Source organism: Staurois parvus, unplaced genomic scaffold, assembly GCF_062004578.1.
Source record: "Staurois parvus isolate SC_StPar_1 unplaced genomic scaffold, SC_StPar_1.0 ptg000155l, whole genome shotgun sequence".
In the NCBI taxonomy this organism is placed as follows: Eukaryota; Metazoa; Chordata; class Amphibia; order Anura; family Ranidae; genus Staurois; species Staurois parvus.
This window is the reverse complement of record NW_028317951.1, coordinates 11,815,568-11,830,475: the sequence shown is the minus strand read 5'-3', so window position 1 is coordinate 11,830,475 and position 14,908 is coordinate 11,815,568. Positions and strand designations below refer to the sequence as shown.

Genomic DNA, 14,908 nt, shown 5'->3' with positions numbered 1-14,908 from the left:
TCTGCACATTTTGGGTATTAAATATTTACCTCTTTTTTTTATTTAGAATCTTTATTTCCACTCCTTTTTTTACTATTTTTTCCAATTCTTTTTTATATTTGATTGTTGGATCCTTATTGAGTTTTTGATATGTTGTGGTATCACCTAATTGTGTTCCAAGTTCCTTGAGGTAATATTCTTTTGATAAAACAACAATACCTCCACCCTTATCTGCAGGTCTAATCACTATGTTTTCCTGTTTAGATAGTTTTTAAACCAATATTCCGTGGCTCTTTGGGGATATTCAGTTTCTCAAGATCTAGATTAACCATTTTTTTAAACACTTCAATTTGATTGTTATTGCTAACTTGAGGGTTAAACACTGATTTGTTCCTCAATGTGGTATGAATAATATCACTACTGGGGGTACTAGAGATGCAATGTTTTGCCCCTGGTAAGCCCATAAAATATTTTATGGGCTTACCATTTTATATTTTATATTTTTCGCATCAAGGAGGTGAGGGGGCATGCCTGCCATCTAGGATTCATGCTCACCATTTGCACCAGCACTGGAGCACTTTAATGAAGATAAAGGCACTGCTACACATCAATGGTTATTGAGATTTTTTTTATTGTTTCGACACTTGGCTATTGATGTATACTATTTCATGTGGATATTTACACCAGTCACTTGATTTGTGTTACCATTGATATATATCCCTGATTGGGGATACATCACAATTATATAATTATCACTTATAATTTTGGGAGTTGGTCCCACCTGGGACTGGTTGCTGTCACTTTATAAAGACCCATTTATTATATATTGCACTTTAGAATATAGTATTCATCACATTTTCAGACACCTTTATAGATCCTGAAGGATCTTACACATTATTTAACACTATTGTGTGATATATATGTTTTTTCTGTCTGTTTTTTTACATTTACATTAATTTGTAAATTTCATATCTTGGAGTACAGTACAGGACACAGGTCCCTCACCTTGTTTCTCTGCGATCTCCTTATTGCTTGCTAAAAAACTGGAGCCTCACAGAGTGGGCGGGATCATATGGATACACTGGTGGGGGGGGGGATGGGGGTTGCAGTCCCAGCAAAGCTTTTGCCAGTGTTCAGTCATCTGAAGATAACAGTAAAAAAAACCATGGTCAAAGAATCAATTCCTGTGTCCCGAACTGTACTCAAAGCTATGGAAGTTACAGGTATGTCAACCTATTATGTTTTTTTTAATGACATTGAGGTTCTTTAATAACAATGATTGTGTTTGATTAATTCATGCCATCATATATTCTTAACTTGCTAATAGTCACCTTAGTGCAGGGCAACTGATGACCCCCCACCTTCCCCAGATGGTCCTTTTTCATTTAAAATAGATCCATTTAAAAGATACATGCCACTTTCTTTAAATCACCCTTAAGAGACTTGACTTCTTGTTCTTTAGCCCACTGAGGAAATGCAAACACATCTTTACTCAGTTGAATCCATATACCACACAACATCTAACATTTCTTTGCAATTCAGATGATTCTTCATCATCAAAGGTTTGCACATTAGCATTTTGCATTTATTTTCTCACTAATTACATATTTTGCATCTGAACACTCACTTACCAGCAAACAAACTCTGTTGATGCCTTATGCTTTAACTATATTGAGATGTTAAAGCTTGAAAGTGATGAGAGTTCTCATTTGCAAGATACTTGCAGTATCTGTTATACACTTTGTTTTACAATAGAAGAGTGTAGTCTTCTTATTCCAGATGCTGCTAAACTAAAATGAAGCCATCATTAGCTCTGTTCTAGGTGGTTATGATATTTTGTGAAAAATAATTTGATCTTTTATGTGTCCTGAAAAAAACACAATGGAAAAGGACATTTACATTTTTTATACATTTTTGGTTCATGTGGCAAGAACAAAGGAGAATGATCGGTTGGATTTAAGGAATTTGATGTTAAATGTCGCCTTTAGAGATGAGCGCAGTAGTTGGAAAAACCTAGGTCATACCTGGATCACACCGATATGAATATGTGGATATTCACAATCTCCGTCCATTTTTAGTTTCTGGTGATGTTGGTTGACACATACTTCCATGCAAGCCCTCCAAATCTTAGACTATATCTACCCTCCAGTCAGTAGATAATCAGTCTCCCAAGCAGACTGGCCAAGTAAAGTAATGCAATACCTGTAGAAGAGGCTTTTAATTAATTGGTTGGCTGGAAAATGCCAATCGTTTTTTTTACAATCCTAAAATATTTGTGTCACTCTGAAGTGTCCGCCATGCTACAGCGCATTATCCTGGCACACAGGAAGGAAAGAAAAAACAATTATAGATTCAAAAGTGCACCTGCAAAAGGAACTTCACAAAACATCCAAGTATATTTTAAAATTGTATACAGCAGGGCATTCTCCAGTTTCCTTTTTTTAAATTTATTTTTTTGCTGCTGTGAGAGGGTGGCTACTATGTTCGTTCATGGCTCCACTGTATGTAGTGACATGGCCACCCTGTCTCTGAAGATGGACTTGGGACTGCTCATTCAAAACAAATGGAAGTGAAGAGGAGAGGAAGAGGGAGGGGAGATTGGGGTGCTGATTTGAGGACATTACAAGGAGGCAGAAAAACACAGTAAGGTACAAACTAATGAAAAATAGACTACAGGGTCATTAAGTAGTGGATCTGTATGGAATAGAATGAGGATATCATTTGTGTCATATTTAGAATTTACATATTTTTCTTATTTGAGCAACCCAAAGCTGTGATATTCACTGGAAACATGTAATTGCAAACTTATGGGGTTGGTTTACTAAAGGCAAAGAGACTGTGCACTTTGCAAGTGCAGTTGCACTCATTCTCCTTAGTAAATGTAATGTGGTAAAGTTTCACTTCAACCTGATGGGATGTTAGAAATCAGCAGAGCTTCACTACATTCACTAAAGCTGGCCATAGATAGTTCAAATCTTGGCTGGTTCACCAGGGATTCAAACCTCCAATGGGCAGGATGATTGTTCCCAAATCATTTGTTGTATGACTTGGGCACAATCAGTCTGTTGAATTTTTCATGCGATTATTGCCAGAGGCTATAGCCACTAGCAATAACCACTGTGTTCTCCTGGCAGGGAAGGCTTCCCCATCCCCCTCCCCTCCTCACTGGGAGAACATAATAACCCACCAGCGGGTTCCACCATCAACACTGAATGTGTTGACGGGGGAATTGAGCTATGAATTGAGCCATTGACCTATGGTTGCAGGAAAGAAAATTGTCTCATCTATGGCTAGCTTAAGCTCTGGGGAAAATGAATGCAACCGCACTTGCAAAGCACACTGTCTATTTTCTTTTAGTAAATCAACTCCATTGTGTCAGACCTTAAACAATAATGCTGTAAACTATTCCTGATGACTGGATATGCAAGCGGCACTTCTTGTGTATATTGCCGCTCAGGAGCTGACTGACCATTTGGAAACTCGGGCACTGCCCGAGGGCCCGGGGTCAGTAGGGGGCCCCATGAGATGCCCCTGGTACCTTTTTCATAGGCTTTTTTGAGTTTGGGCAAGGACACAGGGGCCCCATGATCCCCTTTTGCCCGGGGGCCCCATGAGTTGTCAGTCCGCCCCTGTTGCCGCTATTTCTAATAAAAGCTTATTACTTGTAAAATAAAAGAAAAAAAGGAAAACAAAACAATAATTCTGCTTATTACAGGCATTGATAAATATCTGCTTGATCACAGATCTGGTAGCCACATTTGTTTTCTTCTTTTTTTTCCAGACTTTTTCCTTTATTTTCACTTGTTCATCCCGCAAGCGATTGCTATTTTTCAGCAGACTAAGCTGTCTAGCAAAAGTGTTAGAGCTTATTCACATGTATGGCAGCTCTGGTTGCCCCTCTGAAAAGTGATCCACAGTGGATTTGTTTTCAGAGCTGTTGAGGAGGTGATCACTAAACTCACAGCATGATTTAACCCTGTAAATGTTGCACCACTGCAATGCAATTGTGCATTGCACAGATTTGTGGAGGTGAGGGGGCTTTTGTGTTGCAGCCCTTAGACTTGCATAGAATGCATTCAGTGGTGGTAACACCTGCTGAATGTGGCTTGCTGTTTCATGTTTGCCACGGCCGTAAAACACAGCATCAGGCCATGGCTAGTGTACAGCCCTGAGAAGCTGCATGTCTGTGTTCAGACAGGCAGAGGAGATGGTAAAACCTCTTGGTTTTAATGCTGTCTGGCCTCATGTGTGAAAGAACCCTTAGAGTGTTGGAACATACTATTTATTGCTGACAGGGGTGCTTACCATTGTCAGCTTTTATTATTTTATGTAAAACCTTCATCCTGAAAGGAAAAAAAACTGTTGCTGTAATTGTTTCAAAAGTGTTAGCTGGAGTTTGGCTTTAATTTGCTAGTTAAGTGCACCTAAACTTGCTAGTGTATCTAACTCTACCCTCTCCACAGATTTACCGTTCTGCTGTCCAAAGGTGTCTCCATCGCTCCTCCATTCAGATTGGTGACACCCTAAGACAGGCAGTATGTTACTTGCCAGATCACCAAGTAAAAATAATGGAAAATAAGCCTAGAAAAGAAAACAGATGCAGCCATACTATTTATAGATTGGTATATTACATTTTTGTTTTTGGATTTATTCTTACTTAAAGGAGCAATAAATAAACCCGTTTAAACATTTGATTAATATTACTACCGATATACTTTCAATTAGGGATTGCATTTAGGAAAAAATTAATGGTATGGATTCACTTGTATAGTAAGGACACTCACACAGGGCTTGCTCTTCGAACATAAATGTATTTACCATAAGCCTGAGTGAGCCATAGGGTAAGGGTGGCTTTTTTCTAATTAACAATGGGGAAATAGATCAGTGTTTCGGTGTTGCCTGTGGAGCTGTTTTAAACATGTTGATGATATTCTTGATGCTTTGTGTTATGCTTTCCTTACTATCCCAGCTAGCTAGCCGCTCCTGGGAAAAATTAAGATCAGATGTTCTCTGCAAACAGCCTGTCCTGAGGGTGGTCAGATCTTGTTGGTGCAGTTCTGTGCGGCTGGCTAGTTGCACTGCTTCCAGCCTTCTCATAGGTAATTCTTATCAGAAAACAAGAGGGTTTAAAATTAGTTCTGTTCCACTTTAAGGCCTCATACACACTGGACTTTTTTTTTTACTTTCCTAGAGGCCTCCTCCTGGCAGCAGTGTTTTTGCAAAAAGAAAAAGCCTAACGTTTGTAAAAGTGTGTAACGTGTTTACCCGCTTCAAGTATTTGGGAGTTAATTCATTTAACTTGACCAGAATAAATAACTTATTTGGGCCATTGAAATGAATTAAAGGATAAGTACAACCAAAGCTCTTTTTCTGTGAATTACAGGAGTGCAGTTCACTCTACACTCCTGTGACTTGTTTTCAGCCGACAGCGGGCTGAAGCCTGATATCGGCTGATGTCACTCAGCCAGTCCAGGCTGGGGAAAGATCCCGACTTCAAAGTCAGGATCTACCCCAGAGTCTGGAGCGGCACCTAGCTCAGCCTCTCAGTGATCTACTGAGAGCGTGTGCCAGCCATTTTCTCCCCCTTTCCTCCCCCTCCACAGTGCAGTGATCCAGTGAGCACTTGGGGGGGGGGGGGTGCAAAGCGGAGAGGAGAACTCAGCGTTCTAACCGTTAGAACCAGCGGGGGACAAATGCAGAGTCACACCGATGCTACATCCACTTAGATAAGTATAATGGGGGGAAAAAAATAAAAATGAAAGCCATACTTCTCTTTCAATGCTTAAGCACTAAATGCACCTAGCAATAACACACGTTTACATGCGTGTACATGCATTTAGCACCTGGTCACATCGGGTGCGACTTGGCATCCGATTTGCGTGCCATGCGACTTGCAAACTGTATGCCAAGCCGCACCCTATTGTCCACTATTAAAGCGGTCATATTGGTGTGGTTCCGACTTGGTCAGAGCCACACCGATTTCTAAAGTAGTGCATGCACTACTTTTGTTGCGATTTGCATGGACATTTGTGTCAGATGTCTTGCAAATCACAATGAAATTGGCAGGTCACCCAGTTTTGAAATCGTGCGACTTCACTGTAAGTCGCATGATTTCAAAATCGGCTTTGATGTGACCAGGGAGTTACACACGTTTTTCCTGCCAAAATGCTGCTGCTTCTGGATGCACTGACAGTGGGTTTTTTTTCCAACCTCTAAACTCTTCTGCCACTAAACAGCTCTAAACGTTTATGTGTGCATGGACACATAGGCTAACATGTAGTGGAGTTTAGAGGCAGAAAAAAAAAAGCCAGGCGCCCCTAGGAGTAGCTGTAAAAATGTCCACTGCATGAGGCCTTATTTTTTGGGCAGTGATAGTGACATTCACCAAACACTCAATGCAAGTATATCTTCCTACATTACTACATGCATTTACATTACAGTGGTTGATTCACCTGTAGTGAATGACTGGTGAATGCTGCATTTACTGCTTTATAAATACTCCCCTAAGCGTATCCATAAGGATATATATATACAGTATATATATATATATATATATATATATACAGTTAGGTCCATAAATATTTGGACACAGGCACAATTTTAGTTTTTTTCAGGTATTTACCAAAACATATTCAAGTTATAGTTATATAATGGATATGGGCTGAAAGTGCACACTCTCAGGTTTAATTTGAGGGTATGTACATCCAAATTGGAGGAAGGGTTTAGGAACTACAGCTCTTAAGAATAGCCATCCCCTTTTTCTGAGAGTGTGCACTTTCAGCCCATGTCCACTATATAACTATAGCTTGAATATGTTTTGGTAAATGCCTGAAAAAATCTAAAATTGTGCCTGTGTCCAAACATATATGGACCTAACTGTAACTGTTTAATGGTATAATAGTCTACAATATTCTTTGCCTGTGTGCCAATGCCATCCAAATGACCATACTTTACGTTTTTTCTTAACAAATTGGTAAATCGTGCAGTCTACGATATGTATGCATGTCAGGCCTATTACAGGGCACACACATACAACAGTTAACATCTCATAAAGATGATCAGGTATAACAAATTCCAATTTTCTGAGATTTTGCTACATAATATGAAACATTTTCCTGGTTCAGTAAACTTCTTGCATTTGTATTAGGTATTTGGATGAGCCTGGGCAGCTTTACAGTAGCAGAGTGATGATGATATCATGATTTAAAACATAACTTCAGCCAACATTTTTTAAAGAGTAAGGAAGGGTTAGATATTCTGGCTCTTATTGTTGTCTTGTTGACCCCCTTGGAGAAATTTCCATGCACATTTTGTCATGGTGACAACAGCACAAGAACTAATCCAGGAATCAAAATCCAACAGAGATTATGACCCCTCTATATTACTTAAAAAAAACGTTTTTTTTCTTGTCTCTTTGCCTTTGAAGACTTTCTTTGACTGGGACAAGACTTAAAGGAAATATCTCCAGTATTGACAAAGACAGCAATAATACCCTAACCGAGGTTCCAATCCTTCCCAATACTATCCAAAACTAAGGGCTTGTTCACACCATGTTCCTTGAGCTTCACTTTTCTGCACCCATGTATGCTGTAAGTCTTTGCCTTTAGTTCTTCTTTAGGGGTTAATAATGTTCCATCAGTTTAGTTAAAAAAGTACATTTATACATACGTAGCTAATTTATGTTTTTTGGGTGGAAGAAGGACAGAATTTCCTCTATTCACAAGTATAAATTTCTCTGCCTGAAAATGGAAATTGGCTTTAAGGATGCATACTGCATGATCTTATTTTACATGTTTTTGATCATGTGAAATGGCATTGGTGTTGTTTTCAAATATTCATTTTTCCCCTAGATTCTATTGGTGATTCAGCAGTTCAGACTGTTTTCACTGGAAAACCATTCCAAGTTGAATTTAAAGACAGTGGCTTAAGTTACCTAGAGAAACTGATGCTGAAGAAACACAGAAGGTATGGTCGGTTTAACCTCTACCTAAAAGACAACTTTACTTTTAGTAAGCTTACCAGTGTTTTTCATTCTAAATGAAGTAATAATTATTATATTATTAATATATATTAATAAATCTAAATCACAGAGGCTGGTGGTATCCAATAAGTTTCAAATTACAAAAAGGTAGTTGCAGCACTATACACCAACCAAAACAAATGAAAACAGCCAAGTAACGTAACCAAAATGAGCCATGAATTAAATGTAGCAAATTATAATAAAAATAATGATAAATTGATAGTAGAAGCAGTGGTGGTCCTTAGAATGAAACAATAACGCCCCTTTCATGAGGCGGATTCTGTTCCAATCAGCAGAGGTACCTCTCACAGATCTCCTGCTGATTGGAGCAGAGTGGACAGATGACACATTCAGCTCTGTGGGTGGCCAGGAGTAAATGGATGCCTTCCATTTACACCTGACTACCCTCTGATCCAATCCACCTAAACAGAAGAGGACAGATCCCCTTAGTCCTTTTTTTTTTCTAGCAGACTGGAGTGGATCTGGAGGTAGGTGGCCTCCACTAGCTTCCCGTTGCCCAACAGAAAAAGAACATAAAGTTCAAAACACTAACAATAACGTATAAAGCCATTTATAACTTGGCCCCAAATTATATCACCGATCTTGTCTCTAAATATCACCCAAACAGTACTCTCCGCTCCTCGAAAGACCTCCTACTCTCTAGCTCCTTTGTCTCCTCCTCCCATGCTCGTCTCCAGGACTTCTCCAGAGCTTTCCCCATCCTCTGGAACTCTCTACCCCAATTTATCAGACTATCGCCTACTCTGCTCACTTTTAGGCGATCTCTGAAAAGCTCTTCAGGGAAGCCTATCCTGCCCTCAGCTAATACTGAAATCTTCTACTCTTCCAACCAGTCCATCCCCCACAGTTACTACATTTTGTACCACTAGCCCCTCCTAGATTGTAAGCTCCAAGGAGCAGGGCCCTCAAATCCTTCTTGTATTGAACTGTATTGTTGCTGTATTGTTTCCTGTTATATTGTAAAGCGCTGAGCAAACTGTTGGCGCTATATAAATCCTGTATAATAATAATAATAAATGGACACACGTCTGTTTACATCTGCCTGTCCATAGGAATGCATGGACCATCTGATCAGGTCCACCTGAAAAACTGACAGGCAAACCTGATCAGATTGAGTATGTGAGAGAGGCCTAAGGAACTAAATGTTACTATGGAGAAGTGCTGTAGACCTAAACAATTAAAATCTAATTGAAAACCGTGTCCAACACAGTTAGGCCTGAGCCCTTAGAGTTGTTTTTAAAAAATAAATAAATAAATATATATATATTGACCAGCACAACTGCTGGTAGATTTGTTCTGTGTGAATGGGAAAAAGTTAATGTTCTTCTTCTATCACCTCTACAGGTTGAATTTTATTTATTTAAAAAAAAAAATTGCTTCAGTTAAATAGCTCTCCATCTAGTGGTCTTAATGCATTCTATTTTTATGACTGGATAATATCTGACCTGTAAAGGTAATAGAAGAACATTTCACTTTACCCTATTTGCACAGAACAAATGTAGCAGCAGTTTCTCTGGATGAATAGCTATGCATTCTTTACATAAATACACCCCTTAGTGCATACTATACATATTCTTTTATAAATGAGCCCCAAAGCTTTACATTTGCACTAATGACTTTATAATTAATAGTGCTGGCAACAGTTCAAATGTTTTCACACACTGTTGTTCACAGTTCTGTTTATGTAAACAATGCCATAGATCTAAGTTCATTCTTTCTTTCATGAACTACATTTTATTTAATGATTGAAAAAGGTCTTGCATTTAATTAGTACATTAAATTGAACTGTTTGATTATAACAGCTAGCTACAAATGATCATTTTGGCAGCACTGTGAAAGATGCTTCATGAAAGAGATGTTGCGGGAAATCTTTCATGCTAAGCATATAAAGAATAGTCTGATTAGTGTCGGAATCGTTATGTATACACTAGTTATTTTTCCACAGGTCTTGCTTGCTTTAATTTCTGCCTGCCCTGGCAGAATGCCCACTCAAGCCCCTGCTTTTATATTCACATATGGATTACACAGATAGTAAAAACCAACCAGGCACATAATAAGTCAAGCGCCAAGCATGAAATTCAGGTTCCAGACAACACTGTATGTAATGCAAAGATGGCAGATAAAGGGATTTGCTCATATAGGCAGAAACATACATGTTAAGGTTTTACTGTACTTTGAATTGGAAACACAGGGATTCATAAAGTAATTAACCACCTGCCTACCAGGCACTTTCATCCCTTTCCTGCCCAGGCCACTTTTCAGCTTTCTGTGCTGTTGCATTTTGAATGACAATTGTGCAGTCATGCAACACTGTACCCATATGACATTTTTATAATTTTGTTCACACAAATAGAGCTTTCTTTTGGTGGTATTTAATTGCCACTGGGGTTTTTCTTTTTTGCACTATGAACAAAAAAAGAGCAATAAATTTGAAAAAAAAAGTTTTTCTTTGTTTCTATTATTACATTTTTCAAACAGGTAATTTTTCTCCTTCACTGATGTGCATTGATTAGGCTGCACTGATAAGCAGCACTGATAGGCGGCACTGATAGGTAGCACTGATGGGCACTGATGAGGCGTTGCCTGATTAGGTGGCACTGGTGGGCATTGATGAGGAGGCACTGATGATGCACTGATATGCAGCAATGATGGGCACTGATAGGTGGCACTGATAGGCGGTACTGATGGGCACTAATGGGCGGCACTGACTGGCGGCACTGCTGGGCACTGAGGGGCGACACTGATGAGCAGCACTGCTGGGCACTGATGGGTGGCACTGCTGGGCGCTGATGGGTGATACTGCTGGGTGGCACTGCTGGTTGGCATTGCTGGGCACTGCTGGGCGTCACTGATAATCAGGGCACTGATAGTCAGTGCCCTGATTATCAGTGCAGATCTCCCTTGTCACATTTGCTGGTTATCGCCAGTACTTTCCTCATGCTGTGACATGGTGAGGAAAGTGTGGCCGATAACTGGCAACTGTATAGTGAGCAACATTGTGATCTGCTGTGTCATTGGATACAGCTGATCATGTGATAAAAGGCTGCTGTGTTTGGCATTTTACCTAATCACCGACAACGCTGTGTGCGCGCCGCTGGGGGTACGCAGGGGGCACGTTCTGGGAGGATGTTCATGGACGCCCTTCCAGAACTGGACAACTGTGCTGTAGCCATCTTTCGGCTATAGCGCAGTTGGGAAGTGGTTACAGTATAACTAAAGGCAAAACTTGTTTTAGTTTTGGATGGAGAGAAGAGGGATTTGAACATTTGCCAGTTTTTATTGCTGTCTGTGCTCCCGTTAAGGAGATTCACCCTCTCTATTTGTCCTGTTTTCCATTATCATTGAAAGTGAAAGTAAAAGAAAATCACAAATTTTGGGTTGCCCCCAGAAAAGTAATAGAAGGGAAAACTTCCAATGGAAACACTAGGTCTGGTGATCTAGGGGTCCCCAAGGAATTCCCTCAATTTGCAGGGATTTCCTCTCACTTCCTGTTTGGCTATGGGACAGGAAGTAAAGGTAAATCTCCTCAATGAGACACTTATGGCAAAAAAAAAAATCTGACAGGGGTTATAACTGTCACCAGAAACCGTCTCAAATGTAGGCACTGAGATTTTGATGCTGCCACAAATCTGCGTGGAACTGTTAGGTTTGGTTAGTAGTTTAACTACTGGGGAGAAGCAGTAGGAATTGCAAAATGTATAGTGTTCCCAAAGAGGCAAGGGGTTAGAACCCTATCACTGTGGGGATTTACATGTGGACATTTATCAACAAATTAGCAACACAGATATAGACACAAATCAGGTCCCATGACAAGTTTACAGTGTATTTGTGACCCCCTACGCCTTTTATCCTGACAGCAAACTGCACAGATTTGCAAGATGAGACAGATTTTCACTCTAAACAGATGCATAACTAGAACTTTTTGTGGTCAGTTTTCATTCTGTCACAATGCTACTTTATGGTCTATTCACACCTCTCCCTTCCTGTGCATTGCATTAACGCATACATGTTAATGTGTGCTGTGTTAAGGCAATCCATGCATTTTGAATGGACTGACAATGTGCAGGAATGGACCAAAAATGGACATGCAGAACTTTTTCTGAGGCAGTGGCATCAAAACGCACAGTAGTGCATTGTGGTATACTGCAGCAAAAATGCATTGGGGTACCATTTAAAAAAGAATTACTTTTTTAATGAAAGCAACATGCATTCCTGTAACATGCTCTAGATTTGTAATGCTCATTACTTCCAGGATCTGGCCATCAGAAAGTTGACATCACTCCCTGCGCCACAGAAGCCAGAATTAAATGAAGTATTTTGTCTAACCCTCCAGTTGTTTATGCTGCTTTTCAGTAAATCTATGTTAACACTACACCAACATGGTAAAACGCAAACTGTGTGGGGACCTGTCAGTGTACGCTTATTCTTTTTTGTCTATTTTACTGTTTTTTAAATATCACATAGTACTTAGAGATACTGCGTTTATGTCTTTGCACAGCAATGCAATGACATGCTGTGTTATCCAGTGCGTTGGGGAAAAATGCTGTATTTTTTCACACCACACATCACACCAGCCTTGTGTTGTGAATGGGGGACATAGAAAACAATTGTTTTGAATCTGCCCTAGTCACGACCTATGCTTATCCAGTGCAGGAAAATGCAGGCCACTGCAGATAGTGTGAATGGGGAGGGGAGCACACTTCAAAACCAAACCTTGCATGGAGGTGATGAGACATAGCATAGAACACAGTGAAGACAGTCATCAGGTGGAGATAATATGGCACAACGGTGACATTACCAATAAATGGACATTCCTCCAAAATCAGTCTGAAAACTAAATTGATCTTTTTGGCCATAATTTCAAATAGTATGCTTGGTGCAAAACCAACACTGCACATCACCAAAAAAACCCACCACACCCACAGTGAAGAATGGTGGTGGCAGCATTATGCTTTAGTCGAAGTGAAGGGACTTGTTAGCAGTTTCAAATATCAGTCAATTTGGGCACAAAACCTTCGGGACTCTGCTTTTGGCATAGTTTCTGAGGTTCTGCTGCTGAGCCACCGTAAATGCAGTTTTGTACCAAAAAACAGACATGCCAGTTTTCAGCCACTGACAACCAGATTGCATGGCCTATCATGTCTCCACGATATGACATACTTATGTGGTATTCTCCTAGTTCTCTCATATTGCATAGCATCATTATCTACTTTTATGCTGAAGAAACTGGAAAAATAGCTAAAAACTACCATTTTTAATTTATTTAAAATATTCTGCGCTTTAATTTCAAGTAACCTTAAAGTGTTACTAAACCCATGGTCCTTTATATAACTGCAACCAATGCACCCATCACCCTGTGCCCTCTGGCAACAGTCACAATCCACAAAATTTAGTCTCCATTCCTCTTGTTCCTAAAACCACTCCACCCTTCTCATGTTCCCTCTGGAATACTCGCTCTGTCTGCAACAAACTCACCTCTGTTCATGACCTCTTTGTCACTAACTCCTTTCATCTGCTTGCTGTCACCAAAACCTGGCTTCATGAATCCGACACAGGTTCTCTTGTTTCCCTCTCCCATAGTAGTCTTCTCTAGACTAACTCCCCCAGACCCAGTGGATGCAAAAGGAGGTGGAGTGGGTATCCTCCTATCCCCACAGAGCACCTTTCAGGTTCTTCACTCTCCTCCCTCTCTATCCCTCTCATCGTTCGAAGCTCACTACGTACGTCAATTTTCTCCAATTTCTTTAAGAATTGCTGTCATCTACCGGCCCCATGGACCGTTCCTTGATGACTTCTCTTCCTGGCTACCCTACTTTCGTTCTTCTGAAATTCCCACAATCATTCTCGATGACTTCAATATCCCTGTTATTACTAACACTCCTGCTACTTCTAAACTTCTTACCTCTTCAGTTGACCTGAAGCAATGGGTACATGCTCTTACTCTGAAGGCAACACCTTTGACCTTGTATTCTCCTACCTATGCACTCCATCCAACCTCTTCAACATTCCTTTTCCTCTCTCTGATCACCACCTTATTAGTTTCACTCTCTCCCTGTCTTCAGCTACCTCTCCCTCCAACCGCCTAACAATTACCCGTAGAGACCTTCACCACTTTAACCATTCTCTTCTCTGCTGTGCTACTGACCACCTCTATGACAATATCTCACCCCTGTCCTGCCCCAAACTAGCCACTTCTGTCTACAATAGATCCCTGTCCTCTGCCCTGGACTAGTTCACCCCTCTCACTACACACAGAATCAGGCCCCAACCCTTACAACCCTGGCAAACAGACAATACCAGAAGTCTCAAAAAACGCAGCTGCGCACTTGAGCGTCTGTGGCGTATGACTAAGTCTCACAAAGACTTCAACCAATATAAAACTGCCCTCCAAAAATACAACTCTTGCCTCCACACTGCCAAGCAGACCTATTTTATCACTCTCAGTAGCACCATCTCATCAACTCTTCTCTACCTTTAACTCTCTTTTTCGTCCTCCACTGCCTCTACCCACTAACTCACTCACTGCCCAGGAGATCGCCAATCATTTAAAAAATAAGATTGGTGCAAATTGTAATGAAATGCCCACTTTACAGATATCTCCCTCACTTAAGACCCCCATGTCCACAGGTACACTCAACACTGCCCTTATTTAACCCTGCTACTATAAAAGTTGCTAAACTTCTTTCTAACGCCCACCTAACCACCTGTCCCCTTGACCCAATTCCCTCTAAAATGCTGCAGTCACCCTCTGGCTCTATCCTACACTCTCAAACTTACATCTTCAATCACTCCCTCTCTTCTGGCAACTTTCCTCTACTCTAAACATGCTAGTCACCCATATACTTAAAAAGCCTTCCTTTGACCCCCACCAATCTTAACAACCTATGC

General features: G+C 40.4%; 1 protein-coding gene across 1 annotated transcript in view; it reads left to right on the top strand.

The window, feature by feature from the left end:
- The window catches only part of ZBBX (zinc finger B-box domain containing), a 317,177-nt gene that overhangs the window by 123,625 nt on the left and 178,644 nt on the right, over positions 1 to 14,908 (top strand). Inside the window, exon 10 of the mRNA XM_089675461.1 lies at positions 7,830 to 7,944. Coding sequence (XP_089531587.1) covers positions 7,830 to 7,944 — 115 coding nt within the window. The remainder of the gene's footprint in view (positions 1 to 7,829; positions 7,945 to 14,908) is intronic.